Source organism: Neofelis nebulosa, chromosome 4 (assembly GCF_028018385.1).
Source record: "Neofelis nebulosa isolate mNeoNeb1 chromosome 4, mNeoNeb1.pri, whole genome shotgun sequence".
In the NCBI taxonomy this organism is placed as follows: domain Eukaryota; kingdom Metazoa; phylum Chordata; class Mammalia; order Carnivora; family Felidae; genus Neofelis; species Neofelis nebulosa.
Window position 1 is genome coordinate 165,780,379 of NC_080785.1, and position 27,540 is coordinate 165,807,918.

Sequence of the window (27,540 nt, forward strand, 5' to 3'; positions counted from 1 at the left end):
CACGAGCCAGTGGCCTGCTGCTGGGGAACAGGGCCTGGCAGTGGTGCGGAATTGGAAGCATTCTCTTGTGGCTGCTGCCCAATTTGTGTTTGGCAGAAGGCTTTTCTCAGTGTGGCATTTTGGAAAGCAGGTGCAAGGGTATTTTTATGTGAGCCTGAGCAGAGTCCTAAACCCTGGGGGCCTGTCTGCGGCTCTCCGCTCTACTTTACCATCTCTGCTTGGCCCTTTAGCCCAGCACTTGAGGACAGCTGTCCCGTGCTTCCCCCGTAACATTACTGTACTCACCGGATTAATTTCTGTAAAGCCCCCTGAGAGCCGTCGCAGGGGTGTGCATTTCTGCCCATGAAGACCGAGGGCCCCGGGCAAGCCATCCTCTGTTCTCAGGTCTGCCGAGCCAGAAACCCAAGGAGCAGCAGCGGAGTGTGCTTCGCCCGGCAGTGTTGCAGGCCCCGCAGCCAAAGGCACTGTCACAGACCGGTAAGAAACGGCCTGGCGCACAGGCTCGCACGGTGGGGTGTAGAGCGTTCCTGAGATGGGCCGGGGGCAGCTGTGTCTCCAGCGAGGGGACTTCAGCCATACGTGCTGAATGCGCTCCGGAACAGAGAGAGTGCTGGGGAAACGATCCTTTAAATCCTCGGTGAGCTCGGGGAAGACAGAGAGAGATGCCGTCTCCCTGCAGCACTGGGCCACGGTGACAGCTGGTTAAGACGCGCTTTGTGCACGCACTGGCTTCTACAAGCTGGCCTGCTCCCAGGCGTCTGAGATTCAGCCCAGCATGTTTGCAGGCAGAACTCAGCCCCGTGTGTTTGAGAAACTCGTGTCATTTTGGTCACGTGCCAGCCGGAAGACGTAACTCGTCAGCCGCGTTCCCACCATCTCCACACGGTGGTGGTTTGCAGTTAACCCTTAGTTTATTAATACTAATGAGCTTTTCTTGTCTTCCTCTTGGTCTTTCCCTGTAATTTAAAAATTCCTCATCAGAAGCAATCCAACATCCCCGTGAGGGAAATAGTTAATATTTCTGAAGAGTTTCAGTGGGAAGGCTTTTGTACATGATGCTGAAGAATCAGCCAGATTTAAAGCTGTGCGTGTCACATGATCTCAACTATTTCAAGGGCAAAGATGCAGGGAACAAAGATGTTTCTTTTTAATTTTTCTTTTTTAACGTTTATTTGTTTTTGAGACCGAGAGAGAGCGTGAACGGGGGAGGGTCAGAGAGGGAGACACAGAATCCGAAACAGGCTCCAGGCACTGAGCTGTCATCACAGAGCCCGACGCGGGGCTCGAACTCACGAACTGTGAGATGATGACCTGAGCCAAAGTCGGATGCTTAACCAACTGAGCCACCCAGGCGCCCCAACAAAGATGTTTCAAGTAAAACTTATTTTATAAAACTCCTAATTGTTCCTTCAACATGTTTTGTTTTTTGTTTTTTGTTTTTTTCCGTAATTAGCTGTGTTGTTTCTAAGTATGCTGAAAATTCATACGGTTCTTTGTGGAATAAGCTGTAAGATATTCTCATTCCCGTGAGGCTTTAGTTCTGGGTTTGTTTTTCTGTAAGCATTTGTGATTTTCAGTGGTGACACCAGATCCTGTTCTTTACAAAGGAGAAGTGACCCTGTTGGTCTAGATGGTGACGGGGGCACAAGAGGCCGTGCCGCACTCCCGTGACCCCGCGCTGTCCTTCTCCCCCACAGTCCCCAGCAGCGGCACCAACGGGCTCAGCATCCCGGCAGACTGCACAGGGGCCACGACGGCCACATCGCCCGACACCCCCGCGCGGAGAAGTCCGTCTGATGAGGCGCGAGCGCCTGAGGTGCGTCTGTGCTGGGCGGGGAGCTTCGCCGAGCGTGTGGGCGGTTCCCTGCCCCGAGCAGAGCCAGGGCTGGCCCGCTTGGAGGCTTCTGGATTAGCTCGGCAGCGTGTGCACACAGCAGCCACCGACGCCAGTGGTTGCCAGAATGCCGATGATGGTCCGCGCGCAGTTCCAGAGTCCCGCCTGCCCAGGCTGAGTGCCGCCCAGCCGCGGGTGGCGGGCGGGCCTCTGAGGAGTCCCTGGGGCCAGAGGAACGGCCGTCACTGATGGAGCCTCATGCCGTTGTGCATGAAGAGATGTCTCCCCTCCCTGTTTCCACAGCTGAGCAACCTAGGGATTCGATACACGGCCCCATGCTAACTGGAGAAATGTGCCTGGGGAGGCAGCTCAGACACCTTTCTTTCTTTTTTGCAATGGAGCCCGGGGTTCTGGGATCGGGCGGGCCGAGGGCGTGTGTGCCCAGTAGCGTCGCGCAGCAGCTGCACGATGAGGGTCCGGGACGAAGAGCTTGCACCTGCGGCCGGCAGGGGCGGCCTTGCGGCCCGGCTGCAGCAGCGCCCGGCCCGCCACACGCTGAGCCGCCCCGCGCGTGCGCGCCCGTGTCCGCCGCAGAGCTGCCGCCCAGGCCTCTACACCCGCCGCCTCCCCCACGCCCCATCCGGGTAGATGTTGGAGCCCAAGCAGTAAAAAGCGTCATCTGCGATTCAGTGTTAGAACGTCCCTCGGCCCCCCGCCTTCCCGCCGCGCTTTGCAGGGTTAACATTAGGAACCGTCGCTGCCACCTGCCGCCACTTGGAAACACGGGGGCCGGGGCAGCAGCCCAGTAAGTCTCCTGCAAGTCTGCTGCGAGCCCGGGGGACACTGAGGCGGCCCGGACGCCCAGGGAGCCCGCCAAAGAAGACAGCAAGCACGTGAGGCGTGAGAGGGCCCGTTTTGCTCATCGGGGCTAACCTGTCGCCTCTTCTCGGTTGTCTTGTTTGTGCCTCTAGGACAAAGACCCCCAGAAGAATGAGCCTAGCGGTACCGGGGAGGACTGTGAGAAAGCTGTACAGCAGGCGTTTGTGTTTGGACAGAACCTGAGGGACAGAGTCAAGGTGTGTGAGTGCTTGTGCTCGGGTCGGTCCGCCTGGCTCCTCTTTCCCGTCAGAATGGCGAGGAGGTGGACACAGTGCGTCGCGGGCTATTCCTGTGGCTCTCGGCGTGTCCAGCAGCTTCCTGCTTTACACGCCTTCCACCGCACCCTCCGCGGCGGGCCCCTTGTTCTCCTGGGAGCAGCGGACAGGGAGGCAGCCGAGCCTGCCCGTCCCTGAGAACCGACGCTTTCGAGGCAAAGGAGGCCGCGTGATCGGTCCTTTCCACATTGCCAGAGAGGCTGCTGTCGCCTGCCTCGAGGGCTTCTCTGGGCACAAAGCAGCACTTAGACCACCCGCTTCACTTCGTTCTGAGTTGCTGGAGGCCGGTCCTGGGGCGTTGAGCGGCATCCCTGGTCCCTGCCCTCTAGGCGCCAGGCATATACCCCTCCCCCCAGTATGGCAACCAAAAGTGTCCCCCAGTAGCGTTGAGTGTTCCCTGTGGGATTAAGTCACCCCTAACTGAGAAGCATTACCTTATGTTTTTAAGGGAGGGCAGATGGAAAGGTAACTGTTTTCTCTCCCATAGGAGGCAACGGCATCTGTCTCCTCCTGGCTGCCCCAGGGCCTATTGGTCTAGGGGATTTTGAGTCGGGGGGAGAGCATCTGGCAGTGGCAGGGGACTGGGCTCTGGACCCCGTGTGCTGACGCTCTGGGAGACCAGACTGGGCGGCAGTGCCTGTCTGGCCACAGGGACAGAGTGTCCTTCTGGGCCATTTCCAGCAGCTCATCGGCAGGAGCTCCTTTAGAAGCCTGAGAGACCACATCAGTGGCTATGTCTGGGGACGTTTGTGGTTGTCACGACTAGGGCATAGGTATTACTGCCATCCAGTGGGTGGAGGCGAGGGATGCTGCCCAGCCCCCCACAGGGTCCAGGGCAGCTTCCCTACAGAGGGGTCCCGCCCCGACGTCGGGGATGGTGACAAGGAGAAGCCCTGAAATAAGGAAACCCAAGTCTCTCGGGTGCATAGAGAACTTCGGGTTCTGCCGCCCGCTTTCTGCTTTGGTGCTCACTGCCCAGGAGAAACCCAGATGCCCAGAGGTGAAGAGTAGTGTTGCTGTTGCATGGCTTTATCCAAAATAATGAGTCCCTGGAGGCTGCTCACTCCAGGGAGAAGGAAGCAGGAGAAGGAAGGGCCTGGAGATCCCCTGTGCTGGGGGCAGTGGTCTGGCCTGGGCTGTCAGGTTGAGTCTGTTCCTAGGGTTTAGGGGGACGGCTGCTTGAAATTGGGGCGGGGCTTTCTCTTCTGGAGGCCCGGGGCTCCTGCGATCCGTGGTCTCAGTTAAAATGCCAGCTTCTCGGTGGGGGTGACTTCTGGACACCCCTGAGTCTCTGCTTTCCCGGTCATAGAATGAGGCTGAGAATACCCATCTCTCAGGGGTCCCAGGAGGGTCCCATTCAATGAGCTGTTTAACACAGCTGGCACAGCACTTAGATTAGAGGAGCCCTCAAGAAACGATGCTTTTATTACATTTATAATACACCCCTGAAGGTATCAGATTTGTAAGTCTACTGTGGTCGCGTTACAGAAGCATTGTTGAAAATGCCAACAAGATGCCAGCTTGAGGGTTTGGTTTTTTAACAAAAAAGAAAAAGCTCTCTCATGCCTTATGGACTGTGTTTTATATCTTCACCGTTAAAAGCAGAAATGGAGACATTGATTACAGCCCCACTCCTGGTATGTACACACACACACACACACACACACGCGCGCCCTCACGCCTGTGCACGATAGGATTTGTGTCCTGGAAATGTACCATGTGGCCTAAGGGTTGTGCAGACAGGCTGAGCTGTAGAGGCCAGAGCAGGCAGGTCTCCGACTTGTAACTGTGCCTCTCTGTTTCCCAGTTAATACACGAGAACACTGAAGTGGCTGACATGGAGAATGCCGGACATCCCAGTTCAGAAACGCCGACTGCGACCAACTATTTCCTTCAGTATATCAGCTCCAGGTGTGTGTCTTGGGCCTGTGCCCAGCTGCCAGAGGGGCCTGTGGTCCTCCATCGCCCGTAACTGGGGACCCAGACAGGAGACAGCACCGGGGGCAGGAAGGAGCAGGGGGGCGGATTTTACCAGAATCTTAGACACACACCCCCAGCTTCTCCCTTTATTCCCACTCTGGGCACGGCTCTGCAGGGGCCAGGGTGCTGTGCTTTGACAGACACACAAGGCAGGATCCAAGTTTTGCCTGGCCCTCAGAGGGATCTCTGTCACCCGGATCTCATGCCCAGAGCAGAACCCAGTAGGCCAGTGTCTGCTTTGCCTATTACCCACCAGGTTCCAGCCTGTGGGGACCCTTCCACTGGATCTGAGCTCGCCACTGGTTAACATTGCTGGTGGCAGTGCTCACTAATGGCCTGGGGGCCCCACGGGTGTTTCCGAAGGAAAGCGTGTCCCTGCCTGGGAGACAGGCCAGCAGAGCAAATAGAACATGGCCATGCTCGGATGTTGGAGAGGCCTGGCATGAATGGTGGTGACGTCGCACTTGGCTGCCTGGACCCTGGTTAACAAAGTGCATCAGATGTTGTTTTTAAAATTTTTTTTTTAATCTTTATTTATTTTTGAGAGAGGGGGGACAGAGTGGGAGATGGGAAGGAACAAAGTGCATCACGTATGGTTTCTTAAATTTTTTAATCTTTATTTTTGAGAGCGAGAGAGAGGGACAGAGTGGGAGGGTGGGGAGGGACAGAGAAGGAGGGAGACATGAATCCGAGGCAGGCTCCAGGCTCCGAGCTGTCAGCACAGAGCCCGATGCGGGGGTCAAGCTCACGAACCACAGGTTCGTGACCTGAGCCGAAGTCAGGCACTTAACGGACTGAGCCACACAGGCGCCCCAGCATCAGATATTTTTTTAAAGACCCATTTTTTGGGCACTGCAGCATTTCCCAAATTGGGATGCACTTACAACTGGGACATCGTAAACTGGATGAAATGTGATGGTGAGGGCAGCTCCGAGGTCATCCCGTGTCACCTGCCAGCAGCCCAGGGGTGGGAGGTGTCGCCTCCTTTGTGCAGGCCAGGGGACGGGGCTCACAGAGCTGCAGTGACTCACGGGGGCGGCTGCTGCCAGGGACGGGTGAGTTCCTTCCGGGAAGTGGGTGGCTCCTGGTCTGACCTCTGTGGTCAGCCTTTCGGAGGCGGTGTCCTCATGCACCCCGAGGGTGACGCCCACCTCCAGGGGTCAGGGAAGGTGGCCGTGGGGCGAAGGTGCCCACACGAAGTGGATAGTTGGAAATGGGAGCGGAGCTGCAGGGGGGTGTTTACCGTCTGGTACAGCCCAGCCTGGAAGCTTGTGAGCCCTACGTGCTGGGCCCGTCCCCCGCAGGGAAGGCTGAACGGGGCCTACACCAGGCTTTCTCACCCATTCCTGCCGTGCCCGTGCGTGTGCGGCCCGCGCCAGTGCCCACCTGCCTGCCCCGCTCCCGTTGGCTGCCCCACACCCACGGCTTGTCTTCTCTTCAGTTTAGACAACTCGACCAACAGTGCCGACACCGCCAGCAACAAATTCGTGTTTGGCCAGAACATGAGCGAGCGCGTGCTGGTGAGTGGCCCTGCGGGGACCGTTCCTCCTGGGGCACCAGGCAAGGGACGTGTGAGCGCGGCTGCCACCTCGTCTTCCTGTGAAATGAGGATGTGTTCGGTCGCAGGAGAAAGGCCCAGCTCAGGCTTGGGTGGCGGTGCACCAGCAGGCTCCTCGGGACCCTGTGTTGGAGCTTCCTGCCTTTCCTCCCTGCCGGCCAGCTCAGCCTTGTCCTAAGACAGGCTTCCCCTCAAGTCAGGGGCCATGCTTCTTCCTGGCCGAAGCTGGCTACGGTGACCACCATCGGACCAGAGTCCTTAGCCACGTGCTTTTGGAGCCACCTCTGGAGCCGAGGGAGTTCAGCTCCCCTCCCAGACCACGAGGCTGCAGCATGGAGGAGGGGGTCTGGTGAGGTGGCCTTGGGCCCCTGCAGTGTCCCACGTGTGTCCTGCACACACCAGGGCCAAGGCTCTTGGGTGCCTTCAGGCTGCCTCCCTGTCCCAGAAAGCCTGGCCGGCTTGAGATGGGGTTCCAGAATAGTTTACCTGCTTCCTTATTTTTGTTCCCTTTTCTTTCCTTCCCCACTGCATCCATCGTGAGCATGTTTAGGGAGCTGTCTTGTCCCACCTCGTCACTTCCGCCTTTGCCTGTGTCCCCGTTACGTTAAGGAGCCTCCTGCTGCTTTTCTCGAGCATCACTACTGTCCCTTTTCTGTTATAGTGAAATAGTCCAAGCCAAGAGCTGCCTCCTACAGAGATGAGCAGCTTGAGCCAAGGTGACTGTCACCTGGTGGTACACACCTCCTTGACACATCAGGGGAGGCCTCACTTGGGAACCAGAGGGCACGGTTCGCCTACAGCATACAAGGGGACAGGGCAAGCTGCCTGTATCGTGAGGGTACTTTCTGCCAGGTTTTACCCAGTGATGCTCAAGGATCGTTGTGTGGAGATGGGACCCCAGGTTGGAACCCACCCCCTGGGGAGGGGGTTGTCTAGTCTCATCTGCCGGGTCTGGGTGGATCCCCAAAACTGTGAAGGAGAAGCCGTCTGCAGAGCAAAGCCCTCTGCCTGGCAAGAAAAGTGCCGAGAGCCGCCATCCCGGCAGAGAGGTTTCCTGATCCACAGCGGCTGGCCCCCAGGAGCACCCAGACACGCGCCCCGACCCGTATGCTTTCGTGTGCCCTGCAGAGCCCCCCCAAGTTAAATGAAGTCAGTTCAGATGCCAACAGAGAAAACGCAGCTGCTGAATCCGGGTCCGAGTCCTCGTCCCAGGAGGCCACCCCCGAGAAAGGTAGGCTGCAGCCCTGCGGCCTCGTGGGAAGGGTACCGAGGGACAGGGCACCGTCCATCCAAGCCCCTGCCCGGGAGGGACGGGGGCCCCAGCTCGCTGCAGCGGCGGTAGCCTCACGTGAACTGACCGCTGGAACAGAGTCTAAAGCACGGCGTGGTGCTGGTTTTCAGCGAGCAGAGAGGGGACACGTTCGTCCTGAAACCACAAGGTTATGGCCCTGCGTGGTGCCTCTGGGGGAGAGGGTCGTAGAGGTGGTTGTCCCCTTCTTTCTCCTTGCCCTGGGGTGGGGGGCAGAGGGAGTCTCCAGTGCTGTATGGGAAGAGCCTCACCGTCCTGTCCTGTGCTGGGGAACCGGCAACGGGAGGTCTGCAGCTGTGCTGGCGGCTGACTCCTAGGTGGTCGCCCTGCAGGCTCACAGGGCCAGACCGCCCTGTCCCAGAGGTCCGCTCCGGGTCTGGAGCCGGGACCTTTTGTTTTGTTTTGTCTCCTGTGAGGTACGCACGCACGCATGCACACACACACACACACACACACACACACACCCCCAGCAAATAAATAGTCAATGTCGTTTAGCCAATAACATTTCAGAGTCCCTGGCCGAGTCGGCAGCCGCCTACACCAAGGCAACAGCCCGAAAGTGTTTGCTGGAAAAAGTGGAAGTCATCACCGGGGAGGAAGCGGAGAGCAACGTGTTACAGGTGCGGCGGGCCTGGTGGGGGTGTCTGGCTCCTCTGGGCCTCCTGGCCCTTAGGTGGTAGCGTGAGGGGCTGTCAGTAGCCCCCCGCTTCTCGGTGCATCTGACAGGCTGGACAGAGGGACCGGTGCCCTACCCTTTAGGACCTTGTTGGCAGAGCTTCTGAGAGCTTAGCGAGTGCTAAAGGACTTGTAGTCTTGCTTTGGTTTTGAGTAGAAGGATCGGTTTTGAGACATTCTCAATGATTCGGGGCGTTACAGAGACTGTTGTAACAAACACCCGGAATGAACAGCTGGGAACATTTTGTCACACTGGCGCCCCATGTTGTCTTACTAGGGAACGGAGACCACAGATGCAACCCAGCCTGTCCCCACCTCTCCCCTGTGCCCGTCTTCCTCCGCGTCCCGAGGCAACACGGCCACTTTAGTGGGCCTCATGCCTTTCGTTCTTGCGCACACATATGTGCGTGTGTCTATGAGCTGCATGTGTAGGGCATCAGAGTTTTTAATGTGGGGTTTAGAATTTTTTTTAATGTTTTTTTTTTAATTTTTTAATTATTTTTGAGAGAGGGTGCGAGCAGCGGAGAGGCAAAGAGAGACAGGGAGACACAGACTCTGAAGCAGGCTCCAGGCTCTCAGCTGGCAGCACAGAGCCCGACGCGGGGCTCGAACTCATGAACTGCAAGGTCTCGACCTGAGCTGAAGTCGGACGCTTAACCGACTGAGCCACCCGGGCGCCGGTGTAGGGCTTTTAGAACTACTGCTGTTTCTGCCCACTCAGCATTGTTTTGAAGTCTACCCGTATAAAGAGAGCAACTTGATAAAGATCTGCACACTTCATGTGGAGGGCCAGGCATGGTCTCTGTGGTATATTCCGTTTTTATACACCTATAGCAGCTTTATTGAGATAGAACACACGTACTATGAAATTCACCCTTCTAAAGCATACAATTCAGTGGTTTTAGTATGTTCACATAGTTGTGCAACTGCCACCACTATCAAAATAGAACATTTTTGCCCCCAAAAAAGAAACTTCATAATCGGTTAGCAGTCAGCCCTCCCACCCCCTCCCCAGCCCCGGCCCCCACGAGCCCCCCTCCTGTCGGTGGATGGGCCTGTTCTGGACGTTTCACACACGTGGACTCACACCGCGTGGCCTCTCGTGGCTGCTTCCCTCCCTGAGCGTCGTGTGTTTGGGGTCCGTCCCCGGGGCGGTAGGTGTGGGCGCCTCGCTCCTGCTCGTGGCCGAGGGACGTGCCCGTGCCTGGTGGGCATTTAGGTGGTTTCTGCTTTTTAGCTGTTAAGAACCGTGCTGCCGTGAACGTGTATCAGGCTCACGTGTGAAGATACGTGTCGTTTCTCTAAAACCCTGGGCTCCACCTTTGACATTTTGCAGAACCGTTTTCTGCAGCGGCCACGCCACTTTTCATCCCACCAGCCGCGTGCAAGGCTTCTGGTTTCTCCACACCCTCCCCAGTGCCTGCTGCCACCCTCCTAGCAGGGGCGAAGTGGTACCCCCTTGTGGTTTTTAGCTTTATTTCCTTAGTGATTTTTTTTTTTTTTTTTTTTTTTTTTTTTACTTTATTTTTATTCACTGAGAGAAAGAGCATGAGCAGGGGAAGGGGCAGAGAGAGAATCCCAGGCGGGTTCCACGCTGTCAGCACAGAGCCCAACGTGGGGCTCCCATCTCACAAACCGTGACATCCTGAGCTGACAGAATCAAGAGTCGGCTGCTTAACCGACTGAGCCACCCAGGTGCCCCGACCTCAGTGATTTTTTTAATGTTTCTCTGAAAATGTAGACTTCATCTTCGCTGGAGAACAGGAAAAAAAAGAAAAACTGGCCAAGGGCTACGTGACCCGCTCCCCCGCCCCCAGGCCATAGTTTGCTGACCTCTGCCTGCTAGTTCACTCGGTAGATTGGAGGCTCTGGGGAGTTTGTCCACACCGCTGTCCACCCCCGCCGGGGCCCTGCTCACCCAGAGGGCTGCCCTGTGTTCCAGATCCAGTGTAAGCTGTTTGTCTTTGACAAGGCCTCACAGTCGTGGGTGGAAAGAGGCCGGGGGCTGCTCAGACTCAACGACATGGCGTCAACTGACGATGGGACACTACAGTCCCGACTAGGTGAGCCGTGGAGGGGGCCTGGGGTGGTGCAGTGGTCCCCACGCCCAGAAGGGCAAGATCCCAGGGCGGATCCCCACGGGAGAGCCCCTGGCACCCACACCCCGTGGCCTGCAGGCCCAGGCCTGATCCCAAGGCTCTCACAGCCAGCTGTCCCACGACTCTCCTCTTTGTGGGTGTGAAAGTAGGCAAGAGTACGTAGCAACTTTCGAACTTGTTTTTAATAGTAAAAGTGCCGGTTGCTTTATGGGGCAAAAAGGAAAAGGAAATCAAATGGTAACTTCAGTCACCCCGTACGGCTGTTGATCCTCATCACAGACCTTCCTTCCCCCAGCCCGTCCCAAGCGCTCCACCTGCCTCGGAGGTGGGCCCATTGGGCGCAGAGGGCTCGGGGAGTGGACTTGGGGGAGTCTGGTCCCTAGGAGCCCAGGACTCCACCCTGCAGCCTCCCTGAGCTGGCCCGAGCTGCTCCATCTGGTGGGGAGGGGTGGGCTGACAGGAAGACGAGCCGTCGCCATGTCCACCGCGGGGAGGGTGGGCTCTGGTAGAGCCGGCAGGCGGACAGCGGCCTTGGGCCTGCTGCAGGTAGAATGGGGTGGTTCTTCCAGAGAAGGAAGGTCTGTAGCCTCTTTTTTCTTCACCGTGTGTCACCCTCTGTCTTTGTCTCCCTCCTGGTGGAAGCTCTGAGCAGCAGTTGGCCTCGGTCTTTTTTCTCAGAAAGCCACAGGGTCGGGGCTGGGGCTGCCCTGAGAATGGGGCCGGTCAGGGGTCCCCTAAAAAAGCGCCCGTGCCCAGCCCGCGGTTGTCCCTATGGGCCCCACCTCCCCCTAATCCCCCCCTTCCCCAAGGGAGCCATTGTCCTGGCGCCTGCCGGGAGGGCCGACGGAACCCTCCACGCAGTGGATATGGCGGCCTCTTAGCCCACCCGTGGCCATGGGGGAGCTAGGGAGTCCAGGGCTGGCCTGGCGCGTGGGGGGCTACGGCTCAGTGGGCCTCGAGGGGATTGTGGGGTTTCACCCCTGGGATGTTTTCGTTCCGGGTTGTGTCTGCTCTCCTCGCCGGCTGTGGGGTGGGGGTCAGGGGCCAGGGCTGAGTGGCCTTGCTGGTTGCAGTGATGCGGACCCAGGGCAGCCTGCGGCTGATCCTCAACACCAAGCTGTGGGCCCAGATGCAGATTGACAAGGCCAGCGAAAAGAGCATACGCATCACAGCCATGGACACCGAGGACCAGGGCGTGAAGGTTTTCCTGATCTCAGTGAGTAGCCCTGGGGACGGGGTGGGGTGCTGCTGACCTCTTGGGGAGAGGAGCTGCCAGACGGCGCCCTGGACGAGGGCCGTGCCCTCCTGCACCCCCACAGAAGGGAGCCTCCCGGGCGCACCCAGTCGGCACACCGCAGGGCCGCACTAAGCGCCGCCCCTCTGTGGGGGCGCCCTGTGGTCCAGGGGGCCGATAGGGTGGCCTGCAGGCCAGCCAGTGTCCAGAAGGAGCGGGTCGGGACAGATGGGTGGAAGAACGACCAGAGCAGCCCCGCATCATGAGCACCAGCGCAGTGCAGCCGCCAGCGGTGCGAGCCCCTGGGGAGGACGGGCCCCGGGGCAGCAGGGGCTTCCGTCCGCTGTCCCTGAGTTTGTCCTCCCCGGACACAGCCTGGGGATGTGGTGACAGCCAGCCCAACCCAGAGGCCTTACAACCCACCGCTTCCCTCCGCCTCTCCCAGGCCAGTTCCAAGGACACGGGCCAGCTGTATGCAGCCCTGCACCACCGCATCCTGGCCCTGCGCAGCCGCGTGGAGCAGGAGCAGGAAGCCAAGATGCCTGCCCCCGAACCCGGGGCAGCCCCATCCAACGAGGACGACAGTGACGAGGACGTCCTGGCTCCATCAGGGGCCACCGGAGGCGGTGAGCTGGTAGTCCCCGCCCTGGAGGTTGTGGGGGGGCCTGGCCAAGGGGAATGGGGCTCCATCCAGGGTGGGGACCTGACGGTGAGGCCGCTGCTTCCCAACAGGTGCTGGCGATGAAGGGGACGGGCAGACGGCCGGGAGCACATAGCGCCGGGAGCCGGCTGCCCGCGAGCCTGCTGCTTTGTCCGTCTGTCCGCCCGCCCGCCCCGCCCCGCCCCGCCGGCAGTGTTGAGGCGTGGGGCTCGGGAACCACACTCCCCGCTGGGTTGGCCACAGTTCGGATCCGCATGTCCCGTTCAGAAGCAGACTCGGGAACTGCCTGAATGTGGTTTGGGACACGAGACCTCATCATATTGATGAGCAAAACGAAAAAGAACATTTCTTCCCTCCCCTCCTTTGAATCGAAATGGCACATTAAGACTTGTCACGGCTTCTCACTGGGACTGGGACACCTTGTTTCTTCACCCCTCCCTCCTCGTGTCCCCGGCCTCTGCCGCCGCCGCCCACCCAGGCGGGTCTGTCCACACGAGTATAAACACTGGGCCTGCTGGACGCTTTGTTAACCACCATCTTTGTCTCCAGTTTCCCACCTTCTGATTTGGGGCTTATGTTTTTAGATCTTTTTTTCCCCCGAAGCTTTGTGTTTGGTTTCTTAGGTTAAGACTCTCCTGTGCATCGATTGGGCACAGCTCCATCCTGGGCCACATCCTCCTCCTCCCTGTGCTCCTGGCCTCTGTGCTGGGGTGGGGGTCAGGCCCCCGCTTGTTCCCTACCCAGGGGTGCTTCAGGCCCAGTGCTGACGTGTTGAGGGGTTGGGCCCCAGACCTGGAGAGAGCTTACCTAGAAAAGGGTCGCTGGACCCTGGGAGGGTCCCCATGCACCTTCCTGCCTGTCCCCATCACGTCGGTCACCCACCATCTGGCACCCAGGCGCAGAACTGCTTCCTGCCGCTGGCCATTCCTTGCCCAGCCCTGGACCTCACCGCCCCCAAGACCATCCAGGGCTGGGGTCCTCTGTGAGAGGCAGAGGGGGACCTTGGCAGGGCCTTCGAGGAGGGGGCAGGGGACTGGTTCCCGGCAACCGGCCATCCCCCACGGGAGCAGGCGCTGTGCCCACCCCCCACCCTGGAGCGTGGCCAAGAGCCAGCCGGGCATCATGCACCTGGGAAGGCCTGTGAAGATGGTCCTGTGCACAGGGCCCCAAGGGATTTCAGAGGAAACTGCCCAGCCCTGCCCTCAGAGGGTGAGAAGGCCTCATCTGTGCAGCTACACCACCCACACCTCGGGTCGGTCGTGTGCAGCCTGAGCCTGAGCCATGGGAAGACACCAAAGGCCCTCCCAGCAGATCCGGTCACACTTCTCTGCTTTAAGCCTTAGCCAACTAGTGACAAGTAAAACCAGATAATGCCCATGTGTTTTGGAACATTTATGTAAGATTGTCATATGAAATGTATTTGGGAACTACATTAAAACTTTTAACTAAAACCCTGGCCTCCTGCATGCCCCAGGGGCCTCAGGAAGCCAGACAGCCTGGCCAAGAACAGCCTCCGGCTCCCGGGCCAGCCTGGCCCCTGCGCCCCACTGCACGTCCGGGCAGGTCACCACACTTGGCTGCCTTCCAAGACTGGCCGCCTCCGTGCTGAGCTTTGCTTTGTCCCCGGCCGTCTGGCTTCCCTGGGTGGGGGCGGGGTGGGGGGGGCACGCGTAGGGGCAGGGCGTTGCTGGCAGGGCCGAGGATTCACCGAGCAGAGACGGGAGGAAGCAGGGTGGGGGGTATCTGCAGTGGCTTTGTGAGGCCTGAGGTCAGCACAGCAGGGACAGGGATTCTGAGCCAGTGACCCAACCTTGGAACCTTTGTCCTCCTTCCACCTGATGGCCAAGCTGGGTCCTCTGAGACCCGGTCCAGCCGGTCCCACAGCCTCAATCTTCCACATTCCTCTGTAGCCCCCCCACCCTGGGCGCTGTGCAGCTAGAAGCCCAGGTGAGAGGGGCCAGGGTGGGGGTCCTACACTACAATGGTGCTGGCTGGGTAAGCGTGTACTGCTCACAGCTGCCAGGCGCTGGTCATCATGGCCACAAACTCCTCATCTGTGTCCACAGAGGCGCTCACGCCGCTGTAGTAGTCCTGGAATTCAGCCAGAGTGACCTGGGGGCAGACGGGCTGTAAGTGGAGACCACACACCGGGGTGGAGGGGGCAGGGGTATCCGGGGGCACCCACCTGCCCATCCTTCTCAGAGGAGTCGAAGTTGTCCAGGAAGCGGCGGAGGACCTCCTCCTCGGTCCACTCCCCATTTCGCACCTTGGGGTGGGTGCGGCCACTGTAGACCCCCCGGAGGTCGTCCACGGTCACCACGCCGTCCCCACTGCGGTCCAGCTTGGCAAACGCAGCTGCGATGACCGCCTCCCGGGCCTGGGACATGGGGGGCTGGGGAGGAGAAGGCAGTAACTGGGGGGCCCCTCCACCCACCAGGGCTCTCGGACATCCGGTGTCCGCACTGTCCCGGGCAGGCCCACCCTCCAGACCGCGGGGCCCAGGGCCTCACCCGCAGTGCCCTCAGGAACTCCTCCAGGTCCAGCGTCCCACTGCCGTCACGGTCCCAGCGCCTGCACACACCCTCCGCCTCAGCTGCGTCCAGCACCAGCCCCAGCTCAGCCAGGCCCCGCTGGAGTTCCCCCGAGTCCAGGGATCGGCTCTTGTCCCGATCCAGGCGGCGGAAAAACCTGAGGGGCGGGGGGACGGAGTTAGAAGGTAGTCTCTGGAGCTGGGGGTCGAGAAGGTTCAGGGGACAGCTCACCTAGCCAGGCCCTGGATGCCCAAGGCCCCTCGGGACAGACACTGTGCCCGGAGCTTCTCCACAGTGGCGTCCACAGCATCCATGCTGGGTCAGGGCTGTCTGGGTAGCTGGATTGGAGAGAGCTGGAGGAAGGGCTCCCACTCTGCCGGCCAGGCTGTGGTCAGGTGCCGCAAGCCTGCCCTGGCCCACTACCTGCTCACCTGCCCTGCGTCTGTTCTGGAAGCCAGACAGCCACTCCTCTGGCTCCTGCCCACTATGCCCAGCGCTGGCAACGCGTCCTGCCCAGCAGGACTGTTGCTAAGGGATGGTGGCTCAGGAGACTGGGAGGGGCCCCGGCTGTAACTCTCACTGTGCCGGTGCCTCGTAGCCCTAGGCACACCCTGTGGAGCGGAGTGGCCGGGCCAAGAGAGACAGGGCAGTGCTCTCGCGGGCACCACTGCCCAGCCTCTGTTCTGCTCACTCCCAGCCTTGCAGTGCCCAGGTCTGGGATAAAGCCAGACCCAGGTGGGGAGTCGGGGGTCACCCTTCCTGGCTATAAGAGAAAGGTCCCTATTCCTGGCTATAAGAAGGAGGGGTGGGCCACAGCCCTACAAGGACCAGGGTCCTGGATGGAGAGGGGCAAGGTCATGGCCGAGGAGGCTCAAGACCCAATTCCTGTGTGACCTGGAACAGGTTCCCTGCCCTCTCTGGGCTTTACCGGCCCCCTGCCCCTTTTCACAGGGCAGCAGCAGCCAAGGCTGCTGAGGGATCCAGGTTCAAAGGGGTTTGAGGTGGCCCAGGCCCACGTCCACGTTTTCAGATCAATGTGCCTGAGCCAGGATACAGCAGCCTTACGATGTTTCAACATTGTCAGACAGAGAAGTTCCCGGTAGTTTTTTAGAGGCCAGTTGTTGTGTTTTTGTCGATGTGGGTCTTTTGGTGGTCGGTTTTCAGGGCTCAAACATCACCCAGTGGTCTTGCTCACAATAAGCTGGGGGAGCCAGGGGACTACGGCACCAAGCGACAAAGTGCCTCTGCCCTCCCCCGATGCCTGAGAAGAACCAAGGCCACCAAGGTCGCGGAAGGCCTTCGATCGAGATTTTGGACACCTTTGCCAACTGAGAGCATTTCAAACCCACAGATGGGACCGAAAATGACTTCGGATTTCCCAGGACCTAAAACGTGGGCCCCGTTTGGGGACCCATCAGCTGCAGACACCCAGAGAGATCATCAGAGGCTTTTCGAAGCCTGGACTCAGACACAGAACAACGGTGGTATCAGAAACCAATCCACAGAGAGCACGCGGCCCAGCACCACGGTTCGGGCCACAGCTGATGCAACGCTGTCAATTGTATGCGAAACTACAGCAAAAATTCTGGTGCCCTCCCGCGGTCCGTAATTGTTCGAGTAGGCAGAGAACTGCTGCATTGTGTTTTCCACGCGGGTTACAAAAATCACATTTTTTTCCCATAGAAAAATGTCAAATATGAACCACAGCCATTGTGACTCTGTTTTGGCACCGCCTCATCTTGAAGAGAATCACAATCTCAACAATAACCCCCCAGGACGTGGAAGTGTTCCAGGTCCTCCCGACCCCGAGGCCCACACTGAGCCTCACTTTCCACACCTGTAAAATGGGGCGAGCCTGTGCCGCAAAGATTAGACACCAGCCCCCGTGGCTGTAACCTGTGTCTCCCCACCAGGCAGGACCCCACCCTGACCCCGGAACGGCACCCGGGCCACCCCTCCAGTCCCCACCCAGGAAGGAGGAAGGACCAAGGCCAAGAAATCATTCATTTTATTCTTGAGCTCAGACAGGCCTTGGCCTGCCTTTCCCTCATACGAGCAGCCCCCCCTTAGTCATCATTAGAAAATGGGGCCATTGTTCCTACACTGAGGGGTCACTGTGAGACACCAGGCGGGCAGGCAGCACCATCCTGGCGGCTGGGGAGGGACACCGACCTTTCCAGGCCAAAACAGGCCCTGCCCCTTGGCAGTTCTTGGTGTGAAATTCCCTGAGTAAGGAGGCGGGCAAATGGCTACCGTGGTACCGGGCTGGGCGCTTCATTCGGCTGGGCAGAGAAAGGCACAGGATTCCCTGGTTTGATTTAAAAACAAAAACAGGCACCCTGGATGTCTCTGGCCAAGAAGGGGCAGCAGGGAAATGAGATTAAAAAAAAAAAAAAAAAAAAAAAAAAAAAAAAGATTCTCTAGAAAATATAAAAAGGAGCCAGCTGCTTGCTACAAGACCTAAACTGACCAGGGGGCTCATCAGATGTGCTGGGGTTCGCTAACTCCCTTCAGGGCCCACAAACCCATCCTGTTCCTACGGAGGTCCCAGGAACCTCCTCCTGGTGATAACAGGAACCCTGCCCTCGAGTAGCTGACACTCTACTGACAAGTAGCTGACAAGAAGTTCCATAGAGATAACAGAATGATGGGAATCACTTCGGATAAGGCAATCAGGGAAGACCCCTCTGAGGAGGTGACTTCTGAGCAAAGATCTGAGGGACAAGGAACTGGTCCTTGTGACATCTGGGGGAAGAATGTTCTAGGCAGAGGGAAGAGCCAGTGGGAAGTCCCTCAGGAAGGACTGTATCAAGAAAAGGTTGAGGGATGCCTGAGTTTTCCGGGGCAGCACAGCCTAGCTGCCAACATCTCACAATGTCTCGCACGCTCTGCCTTCTGGGCTAAAGGTTGACAGAAGGACAGAGTTAGGGGGAGAGAAAAATCTAGCATTAAAAATTTGTCTTCCTACAACCAGGGTAAAACGGAACAAGTCTTGAGGTTCCCAATTCTGGAGTGGGATGAAGGATAAGAAAGAAAAAGCTTTAGCCTGGGACGAGAGGTGCTTCGGAAGGAACGGGAATCAGGGCAGGGGGAAAAGGTGGAGCAAAACTCGATCATCTGCCTCCACAAGCGACAGAGATGTCAGATGCTTCAGGGGCCGGACATCTGGCCCTAAGAGAGGCAAGAGAGCCAATTGGACCTCACACTTTGGCTGAAGAGGGTATCCCGGGCTCAGATCCAAGCAGGCGTGACCAAGACTGAAGCCAGAAATCCAGATTTTTGTGTAAACATTGCCAAATTTTCAGTAAGTTGACTGACTTAAAGTTTTGTTTAAAAACAAAAACAAGGGACACTTGACTGGCTCAGTGGGTAGAGCATGGGCCTCTTGATCTCGGAGTTGGAAGTTCAAGCCCCACAAAGAGATTATTTAAAATCTTTAAGAAACGACAAGAGCAGAACAAAACCAAGAAACTCTCTGGGCTACACATCTGCCTTTGGCCCACGGGCTGCCTGCTTGAAACTTTTTAGCAGGTTTTGATGCTTGGAAAGGATTATGGCTGTGCCACGGGGCCCCCTCTCGGACACAGGTGACCCCTGAGGACACCCACAGCAGTGGAAGTCCGTCTCCGTTGTGGGATCTGTGCTCTAGGGCTCACACGGTGGTCCCAAACACCGCAGGCTGCAGGTGGTTCCTGTCTTCCTCGTCCCCAGTGCTGTTGGCAAGGCCTGGACCGGGCCCACTGGGGGGTGGGTGGCTGGGGTCTCCAGTGGGCAAGGGCCCTAGGCGCTCGGCTTCGGCCAGGGCGGCCAGCAGCCCGGCCACGGGTGGCCGCCAACGGCAGATGTCCTGCAGCAGCTCAGCCCGGGGCTGCAGCTGCCCGATGAGCTCATTCCTCTGGCGCAGGGCGGCCTGCAGGCTGTGGACCGTGGCCTCGGAGGTCAGCAGCTGCTCCTGGAGAGCGGCAATCTCACTGGCAGGAAGGCAAGACAGGGCAGTTGTGGTACCAAGGGGACCAGAGATTCTTCTCCCTGCTCCCGACCTCGTGGGGGGCTCCCCATCACCATCAGGATAAAGGCCCTGCTCCTCGCCACTGCTTCAAGGCCCCCCTTGGCATGGACTGGATGTTTGCGTCCCCTCAAAACTCTTGGGCTGAATCCCTCCCCACCCATCCCCAATGTGATGTATTTGGAGATGGAGCCTTTGGGACGTAGGTAAAATAAGATGAGATTGTGAGGGTGGGGCCCTCGTAGAATTAGTGCCCTTGTAAGAAGAGACACCAGAGAGCTTGCTTGCTCTCTGCCGTGTGAGCACAGAGCGAAGAGAGCAATCTGCAAGCCAGGAAGACAATCTGTCACCAGGAACTGAACCTATCAGTTGGACTTTCCAGCCCCCAGAACTGGGCGGGGGGGGGGGGGGGGGGGTAATATTTGTTTAAAGCCCCCGAGTCTCTGGTATTCTGTAATGGCAACCAGAGCAGACTAACACTACCCTCGTTGCTCCCCTGCAGGTCCCCTTTCCCCTACATCTTTTCCTATTTGTTTAGCTTAGATGGCCCCTCCTCCAGGAAGCCTTCCATCTGGGCCCCCTCAGAACCCTATGTGCCCTTCCATCACAACCCCAACCACCCCATTTTGTAACTGCTAAGTATGCTTGAGGGCTATGCTATGTAGGTCTCACTTAGGGGCTCTGGTGCGCCGAACCTGCCTGGCACACAGGTGCTCAGTAAAGATGAATGAATGGATCCAACCAGGTCCGAACCCTTTCCCACTTGGGCTCCAGACCTCCCTCCCCCGCTGGGCGCTTGTCTCATCCCTTTCCATCCTCAGTGCCTCTTCAAAACTAGAGGGGCTCTTCAGAACTGCTGGTGTGATCCCATCCTCCTCTGCTCCAAAACCTGTCATGGCTCCCAATACCTAAGGGGAGGTCGGTGATCCCCGCACCCCTGGAAAAGAGCCGATTTTGCCTTGTGGAAAAACGGGCTCTGTTTTAAGTTAGAAATCCACACTTGTGTGACACCCCTCAACTTTGCATGCCGGTGACTAGTTCGAGGTTTTTGGTGTTTGTTTTTTCAATTGCACCGGAAGGCCAGCCTACACGTGAATGTACACGGTTCCCGCGCCTCTCCTCCCTTTCCAGCCTCGGCTCTGCCTCCGCCCACGTCCTTCAAGAAGTCCACCTGGCCGGCCCCGGGCCTCACCAGTCCTTGGCGCGGCCCAGCTCCTCCAGCGCAGCGCGCAGCTGCTGGTCGTGGCGGGCCAGGCGCTCGGCCTGGGCGCTCACTGTGCGCTCCGCCGCGTCCAGCCGCGCCTCCAGCTCCGCCGCGCGCCGGTGCACAGCCGCCAGGTGTGCGTTCGCCTCGCGGATCTGCAGCGGCTGCGGCGCCGACATGGCCCCGACGCCGTCCCGGACGGCCCGGAACCGGGCCCAGGCCCCGCCCCCAGCCCCAGTGGGCCACGCCCCCAGAGGCTCTCTCCGGACCGAGCGATTGGCCTCGGCCCGATGGGTCGCGCCCTCCTCAAACCCAAACGCCCTCAATGGTTTGGACACCTCGAAGCTCCGCCCCTGAGCCCGGCCTGACTCTAAGATTGGCCAACGTCCTGACAAACTACGCCCCCAGGCGGGCCTGGTTCTCCTGCGGCCCGCCCAGTTCAGGCTTCCGCAACGGGATTGGCCACTCCTTCGAGACAGGCCCCGCCCCACTGAGAAGCCAACACTACGATTGGTCCGGGTCCTGCGGTCCAGAAAGCCTGACCACGCCCCGGGCTGCGAGTCTCTGGGAGCTACCCAAAGGGCCACGGCCACGCCCCTCAGGCAATCGTACAGCTCCGGATTGGCCAAGTGCCCTTCAGGCAGTGTTTTCCCCCCCGGCCACGCCCCCCAACTCTAGCGCTTACCTCCTCCGGCCCGGGGCTTGGACGAGGCAGCCGCAGGCAGGGCACAGGTGCTGTCCCGCTAAAATCCTAGCCCCGGGATCGGCATCTTCCGCCGCCCGCGAGTCTGGCCACGCCCCCAAACAGTCGCACGCGGTTCGGACTCTGCTTGGAGACCGGCCCAGGGCGTGATCACGCCCCCTTGCGGATTCTGGCGCTGGGAGTGGCCGCATTTCCGCTGTGCCCCGCCCCATAGTTACATCTTGCTCCTATCAAATGGAGTTCCGCCCCGCGCCCAAATACCCGTCATAGTCCCACCCCCAGATTAGGCCCCCACTCCGGGTCAAACCCTTCCTAACCTAGGCCGTTCTGAGTTGGGGCTAGCGAGATCTGCCTTCACTGATTCTGGCTGACTTCAGTTTCTCCCTCCAGAAATCGGCTGGGGGTGCACGCGCGCCTCCTTTACGCCAGTCTCGACTCGGCGCTTGAGCGCCACCCGTGTCTGTGTTCTCGGTGCTCAATAAAGTTGCACCCTTGTTGTCGGCCCCTGCGCCCGAGAGGTTGCGCGCGCCGCCCAGGAAGTCTCGCGAGAACGAACGGCGGCGGCTGCCCTTGGGTGCCGGGAGGCGGTCGGGTGTGCGGTGTGGGGCCAGGGGTGCGCGGTCATGGTGCAGACGCTTCTTCAGCAATACCGGGACATTCCCGATGGCACCGAGTGCCACCGCAAGACCTACGCCAGTGCCACACTGAGTGGTGCCGCTGGTGAGCGCCGCCCGGGCCCCGAAGGCAGAGGGTGCAAGGAGGTCATGGAGTCGCTGGCGGCTGTCCGAGGGCGTCTTGGGGGGCTGGGGATCTCGCAGGTGGCGCATGGTTGTCACCGGGGTGCCTGCGGTGGCCCTGGGACGCTGGGGAGCTCTTGTATGAGATAGATTTTGTAGGCGTGTCAGACTAATTCAGAGGGCGCAGGAAGTCCTAGGGGGTCTGGAGCTGGGTATCTCACGGGGTGACACGTGGGGGTCGTGGGAATGTCTGGGGAGGCCATGAGGGACTCTTGTGTGAAGGGGGTCCTGCAGGGTTGGAGGGCACTGGGAAGTGGTACCTGTGACAGGCTCTGGGGTCGTCAGAAGCTGTTCCCGGGTGCTGGGATTTAGGGGTTATTGTTGAAGCTGTCACCAGGCTCCGGAGAAGTCGTTGAGTGGGAGAGGGCCGTTTTTCGGGATCAAAGGAGCTGGGGATTCATGAGACTTAACAGGGTTAAGTTGAGGTTATTTGGGGGCGGGGGGGGGGGGGATCGTGGGTCATTATCCTGGAGGGGGATGAGGTTTTCTTAGGGTCCAGGAGAGTGGGATGTTTAGGGATATCTGAAGCTTTAATTGGGACCACCAGAGGGGTCGTAGGGGTGCCGAGATCATAGATGCGGCGGGTCAGGGGTACTATAAGGGTAGCCTTGGGAGGGCATAAGGGGATTCACAGCCCTAGCACTCCCTTGCAGGGGAGACCCCAGCGACTCGCCCCTTCCAGTGTCCCCTTTGATGCTCAGTCTCTCTGAGAAGTAGTAGATGGGAGGTTTGGGCCACCTCCATGTCTCCAGCTCCTGAAACGAGGCCTAGCAGAAGTTGAGTCTCCCCCAGGCCACCATTTTCTGCGTGTTTAGTGAGATCAGCGGTTATCGTGCCCATTTCTCAGAGATGGACACTGAAGGTCGGAGAGGTGTATTAGCTTCCCTTCGGTCTTTTGGAGCCGGTGTGCAAATCCAGGTCTGCTGATCTGGTCCTGAGGGTGGCTGAGGCAGGGACTGTGCATGCAGGGTCCTTGTGGAGGGGTCTGAAGAGAGAGGGTCGAGGGGGAGTCCCTGCAGATGGGTTATGTGGAGTCTGTTCGAGTGGTGAGTCGTTGGGACGGTGGAGGTGCATGGCGGGATCTCTGGGGGGCCTTGAGAGAGGGGTGGGCAGGGTGGGGTTGGATCACTGTAGGGGGAAGTTATTGGGGCACATTCTTTTTTTTTTTTTAATTTGGGCACATTCTTAAGGGGCGATGCTGACATTGCGGGAGGCCTGGCCGAACTTGGAGGCTCATGGTTGTGTCTAAAGGAAAGTTAAAGCAGGAGGGGTCGCCTGAGGGGCATGTGGGGCCTTCAGGGCGAAGATTTGGGGGATTTCGAACCCGAGAAAGATACTAAAGTTGGTGTTTGTGAATGGGAGTGCATGTGTTTGATCACAAATGTGCGGTCCTTGGGGGTGGACTGGAGTCTCAGGAGGCTTTTGGGGGAGACTGAGCACTTTCCAGGAGTGGGGTGCTGAGTGAGCCAGGAGCCTCTGGGGAAGGGGGGTTGCTGGAGGGTCTTTTAGGGAGGGTGGGTGGAAACCTTTGACAGGGGCGCCAGATCAGGCAGTGTGTGTGTGTGTGTGTGTGTGTGTGTGTGTGTGTTGCTCACTATGCCCGCCCGCGTGTTCGCACTGGCCAACTCCATGCAACATACGGGACTTGGCTTCTGGATCCTTCCTTACCTCACCCTCCCTCATTCCCTGCCTCCCCTCAGCCCTCACTGAGAGAACACTCTTGTGTCCCATCTGGCTTTCCTGAGATGGTGAGCCCCTGGGGAGTGAATGAATGAATGAAGGCACCCACTAACTCTTCTTTTTTTTTAATGTTTATATTTTTTTTTTTTGAGAGAGCAACAGAGCATGAACGGGGGAGGGGCAGAGAGAGAGGGAGACACAGAATCCGAAACAGGCTCCAGGCCCTGAGCTGTCAGCACAGAGCCTGACGCGGGACTCGAACACACGAACCATGAGATCATGACCTGAGCCGAAGTCGGGCGCTTAACCCACTGAGCCACCCAGACGCCCCTAGGCGTTCAGTAACTCTTTGGGATGGGTGATGGATGGATTAGGGTTCACAGTAACAGGGAATGAATGTATGAGTGAATGAAGGTACAGAGGAACCAAATGAATGAATGAGTGAACGAATGAATGAATGAATGAATGTGAGTGCACAGTGAATGAATGAGTGTGTGCATTGTGTCTGGAGGTCACTGCTGGAGCAAGTGGGGGGTCAGGAAGGGGGCCTTCAATGGGGTGATGGGGGGCCGTGGAAAGGTCTGAGTCATTACAGACCCTCGTGTGCTGGGGATCACAGGACCTGGGGAGGGGGCGCTGTGGCAGGTCACCCGCCATGTTGGATGGTTGCTAGCAGAGAGTTGGGGCGGGGCAGTCTTTGACCCTGGGATAATCGGGGACAACTGGGTCACGCACTCCCAGTTCTAGGACTTCTGAGGGCTCCGGGGTGACGGGGGCACTGTCTGTGTGCGGCCTGGAATGTGAGCTGGCAAACAACAGTTCAGTTTTGCTGGGATGGAATAGGCTGGGCTGGCCCTGGAGGTCCCTATGGCAACTAGGCCAGGCTGGGGGTCTATAGGGAGAGGAGGGGTGTGTTGTCTGCCCTGAGCAGGGTCAGCTGGAAGTCGGGGAGCCCCGCGTTGGGCTGTTTCTGGTGACTCAGAGCCAGCCAGGTGGGCTTGGTCTGCCTCCCACCGAGGAGGATCTGGTGAGGGCAGCTGCCCAAGGGCTTGCCTTGGCCTCGCCCCAGACCCGCACACCAGCCCAGGCCAGTGCTTGCTCAGGATGCCCACGGACGGGGCCTCTGTCCTCACCACCCACCCCACCGCTCAGCTCCAGGCCCGGCCCCCGGCGGGCCCCTCATGCGTAAAAGCCAGTGTCGGGCAGGGAGGCCGGGGCGACAGCAGAGATGGAAAAGCTGACCGGGTGGTGAGGCCGGGTGGGTGTCAGCGGCTGCCAAGCCATCCAGGTGTGAGGGATGGCCCTAAGCCCAAGCCGCTAGCAGGGAGGGGGCCCCAGGGTGATGAGGGACAGGCCCAGGAGCCAGGTCTCTGCCAAGGAGGATTAGGCTGAGGAGCCCAGGGCCCCACGGGAGAGTGCAGCCTTGGACGGGAGTGGGGAGCAGGGCCTGTGGGGTGCAGCTGTGGTGTCTGTGCTGACCCTGGAGGCCAGGGAGCGCCCCAGCCCACTTAGGCCCCAGGCCTGTTCTCCTGTCCATTGCACGCTGGGCCGGTGCGCCATGGAGGGTGAGGGGTCAGGCCTTGCGGAGGGGGGCCTGGGGTGCAGAGGTGGGGCTGAGAGCCCAGGTTCTGGAACAGCAGACAGGGCTGGAATCCCACCTTGGCTGCTCAGCAGCTGTGGGGCCCCGGGTGAACCCCAGAACAGTCCCTTCCTGGGCAGGGGGGTTGGTTCGGGGGTTGCTAGGAGCCTCCTTGAGGGTGCTGTGGGGACAGAGGGACAGAGGGTTTCTCTGATAGCAGGGGGGACTGCCCCCAGCCAGGGCCGCGCCTCGCCTCGCCTCGGTGCCCAGGCCCCGGTGCCACACACCTCACCCGCTCTGGTCCCGCAGGCCTGATCTTCTCCGCCTACAGCGTCACGCTACAGCCGCCAGATTCCTTCCTGGAGGGAGTGGCGAGGACAGGGCGATACACATTTACTGCAGGTAAGTGAGCCTTGGCTTCTCCTTGGGGGCCCTCCTGGCACTGGCCCCTGGCCCCTGACTCGGCGCCCGCCCCCCCCGCTGCCACCCCGACAGCCGCCATCGGAGCCATATTTGGCCTCACCTCCTGCATCAGTGCCCAGGTCCGAGAGAAGCCCGACGACCCCATCAACTACTTCATCGGAGGCTGTGCCGGAGGCCTGACCCTGGGAGCGCGCAGTGAGTGAGCCCCCCGCCCCTGACCTCCGCTGACCACCACCCCCCGTTCTGTCCTGGACCAGGGGCCAGCTGTGTGGAGTGCTCGCCCCAGCAGAGGAGAGGGGCTGCCCCAGGAAACCTTCCAGGGCTTTTGACCCTCCGCCACCGGCCAGTTCAGCAATAGTAAGGGCAGCTGCTTCAGCACCTACCGCATGTGTACCTGACCGAGCCCTTACACCCTCCTGTGGCTCCCTGCGACATTCAGCGTGGCCCATAAGGCCCTGCACAATCTGCCCCGTCCCCTCCCTGCCCCCGCCTCCTCCCTCTTTCCCCTTTGCTCACTCTCTACGAGCCACGTGAGCCTCCTTGCTGGTCCACCAAGCCAGGCCGGGTCCTGCCCCAGGGCCTTTGCATGTGCTCTGCCCCCTTCCTGGAGTGCTGTTCGCCCAGGTGTCAGCACAGCCCCCTCTGTGTATGATCTGGAACCCCCACTGCCCTCATTTCCATATCCCCTTCCTCTGCTGCAGCTTGTCCGAGAACACGAGGTCACTGCCTGTCTCTGCCACCACCCCACAAGCATAGAGAGGGTGCATGGTCCTTGTGTTGCTGTCCCTCTCCCAGCACCCAGAGCCCTGACTGACCAGACACAGCCCTCCAGGGGACTTCCACTCACCATCCCTTCTAGAGATGCAGGAAGGGAGGCTCAGAGAGGGGGCTTGGGTGGCCCGAGGTCACCTGGGAACCAGCAGAGGTGCCTCCCTAGTGGGAAGGCAGGCCGGGGCCCCACGCCAGCCTGGCACAGTGGAACTGCCCAGGCCGGGAAGCAGACAGTGCTCTCTCCACCTCCCGTAGCCCTGGCCCACCAGTCTGCCAGTGCTTGGTGGAACGTGCCAGTCAGGCAGAGGGCAGGCACGGTGGAGGAAGGCCCATGCATCCTAGCCTTTGCTTTAAGACCTTGGGTATGGTCGGGTTTGACGTGCACCCCCAGCCTGCCATAGGGGTGAGCCCTGCATACAGCAAGCAGACCTCCCTCCCCAGCGATGGCTCTCGGGCAAGCAGGGGCATTCTGTCCCCTTCCGTTCCCAGTCCGCAGAGCAGGTACAGGGCCCGGGCCCTGTGGCCGGGGCACAGGCTGAGACTCGACAAAGCACCGTCCCCTCCACAGTCGGGTGCCCCACCCCCGGACCCGACAGCCTAGATCCCTTCTTGCCTCCGTTTCCGGGTTTCCGCACACGTCTTCAAAGTCAAGGGGTCACGCGACTTAATCCTCAAGGAGCCCTCAGCCTCAAGGGAAGGACATGTTCTTGGGCCCCCTGGGTGGCTGCAGGTGAGCCCCACGCGCGACTGACACCACCCTCCCAACTCTGGCAGCTCACAGCTATGGGATCGGAGCCGCCGCGTGCGCGTACATGGGCACGATCGCCGCGCTGGTCAAGATGGGCCAACTGGAGGGCTGGAAGGTGTTTGCAGCACCCAAGGTGTGAGCCCCGCCGCCTCCCGGGTCCCCGGCCAGGTTGAAATGTGACGAGAAATAAATCCTGTGCATCCTTGTGTGTGTGAGTCTCCCGCCCCCCCTCCCCTGGCGTCTGCAATGTAGCCCCGTCTCGGGAGGGCAGGGCGGCACTGACACCCCAGCAGCAGCCCAGCAAGGGAGCAGGAGACACGGCATCTGGGTTTGTTCTGACAGGGCCCACGGCGCCAGCTGGGCCCTAAACACAGGGCATCTGGGGGTGGGAGCTGGGCACCACCCCCCACGGCCCCCCTGTGCCCCCCCACACAGGTCACGGGCCATCCCCTCTCTGGGCACCATGGGGGGGACACACCCAGGGCCCACGCACAGCCTGACTCCAGATTCCTTGGCATTGGAGCGGAGCACCCCAGACGGGCTGACCCAGGAGCTTTGTCTCCATGTGACAGGTGGATGACAGGCCACCAGGAG

The 27,540-nt window shown here is 59.6% G+C and overlaps 4 protein-coding genes across 11 annotated transcripts in view; 2 read left to right on the forward strand and 2 right to left on the reverse strand.

Moving 5' to 3' along the window:
• RANBP3 (RAN binding protein 3) overlaps positions 1-13,955 on the forward strand; it is a 56,731-nt gene extending 42,776 nt beyond the window's left edge. For 5 of the 8 annotated variants that reach the window (XM_058728302.1, XM_058728303.1, XM_058728306.1 and 2 more), the window contains 11 exons: positions 385-477; positions 1,698-1,816; positions 2,806-2,910; positions 4,796-4,899; positions 6,410-6,488; positions 7,655-7,757; positions 8,331-8,455; positions 10,453-10,573; positions 11,683-11,825; positions 12,289-12,469; positions 12,576-13,023. In XM_058728302.1, the coding sequence (XP_058584285.1) occupies positions 385-477; positions 1,698-1,816; positions 2,806-2,910; positions 4,796-4,899; positions 6,410-6,488; positions 7,655-7,757; positions 8,331-8,455; positions 10,453-10,573; positions 11,683-11,825; positions 12,289-12,469; positions 12,576-12,619 (1,217 nt within the window). In that variant the 3' untranslated portion in view covers positions 12,620-13,023. Of the gene's footprint in view, positions 1-384; positions 478-1,697; positions 1,817-2,805; positions 2,911-4,795; positions 4,900-6,409; positions 6,489-7,654; positions 7,758-8,330; positions 8,456-10,452; positions 10,574-11,682; positions 11,826-12,288; positions 12,470-12,575 lie in introns of all 8 variants that reach the window. The other 3 variants (XM_058728304.1, XM_058728309.1, XM_058728305.1) reach the window with 2 other exon arrangements.
• On the reverse strand, positions 13,882-15,943 carry CAPS (calcyphosine). Its single transcript, XM_058728310.1, has 4 exons — positions 15,267-15,943; positions 15,015-15,192; positions 14,690-14,896; positions 13,882-14,616 (listed from the first exon to the last, which is right to left on the reverse strand). The coding sequence occupies exons 1-4, from the start codon at positions 15,347-15,349 to the stop codon at positions 14,515-14,517; spliced, it is 570 nt and encodes a 189-aa protein (XP_058584293.1). The 5' UTR covers positions 15,350-15,943; the 3' UTR covers positions 13,882-14,514.
• A 1,082-nt stretch (positions 15,944-17,025) lies between these two features.
• VMAC (vimentin type intermediate filament associated coiled-coil protein) lies at positions 17,026-20,487 on the reverse strand. The gene is made up of 2 exons (XM_058728311.1): positions 20,234-20,487; positions 17,026-19,006 (listed from the first exon to the last, which is right to left on the reverse strand). The coding sequence occupies exons 1-2, from the start codon at positions 20,422-20,424 to the stop codon at positions 18,688-18,690; spliced, it is 510 nt and encodes a 169-aa protein (XP_058584294.1). The 5' UTR covers positions 20,425-20,487; the 3' UTR covers positions 17,026-18,687.
• Positions 20,488-21,487: 1,000 nt separating this feature from the next.
• On the forward strand, positions 21,488-27,154 carry NDUFA11 (NADH:ubiquinone oxidoreductase subunit A11). Its single transcript, XM_058728312.1, has 4 exons — positions 21,488-21,668; positions 25,314-25,406; positions 25,500-25,622; positions 26,973-27,154. Exons 1-4 carry the CDS (start codon positions 21,572-21,574, stop codon positions 27,083-27,085), a joined length of 426 nt encoding a protein of 141 aa, XP_058584295.1. The 5' UTR covers positions 21,488-21,571; the 3' UTR covers positions 27,086-27,154.
• The last annotated feature ends 386 nt before the right edge of the window (positions 27,155-27,540 follow it).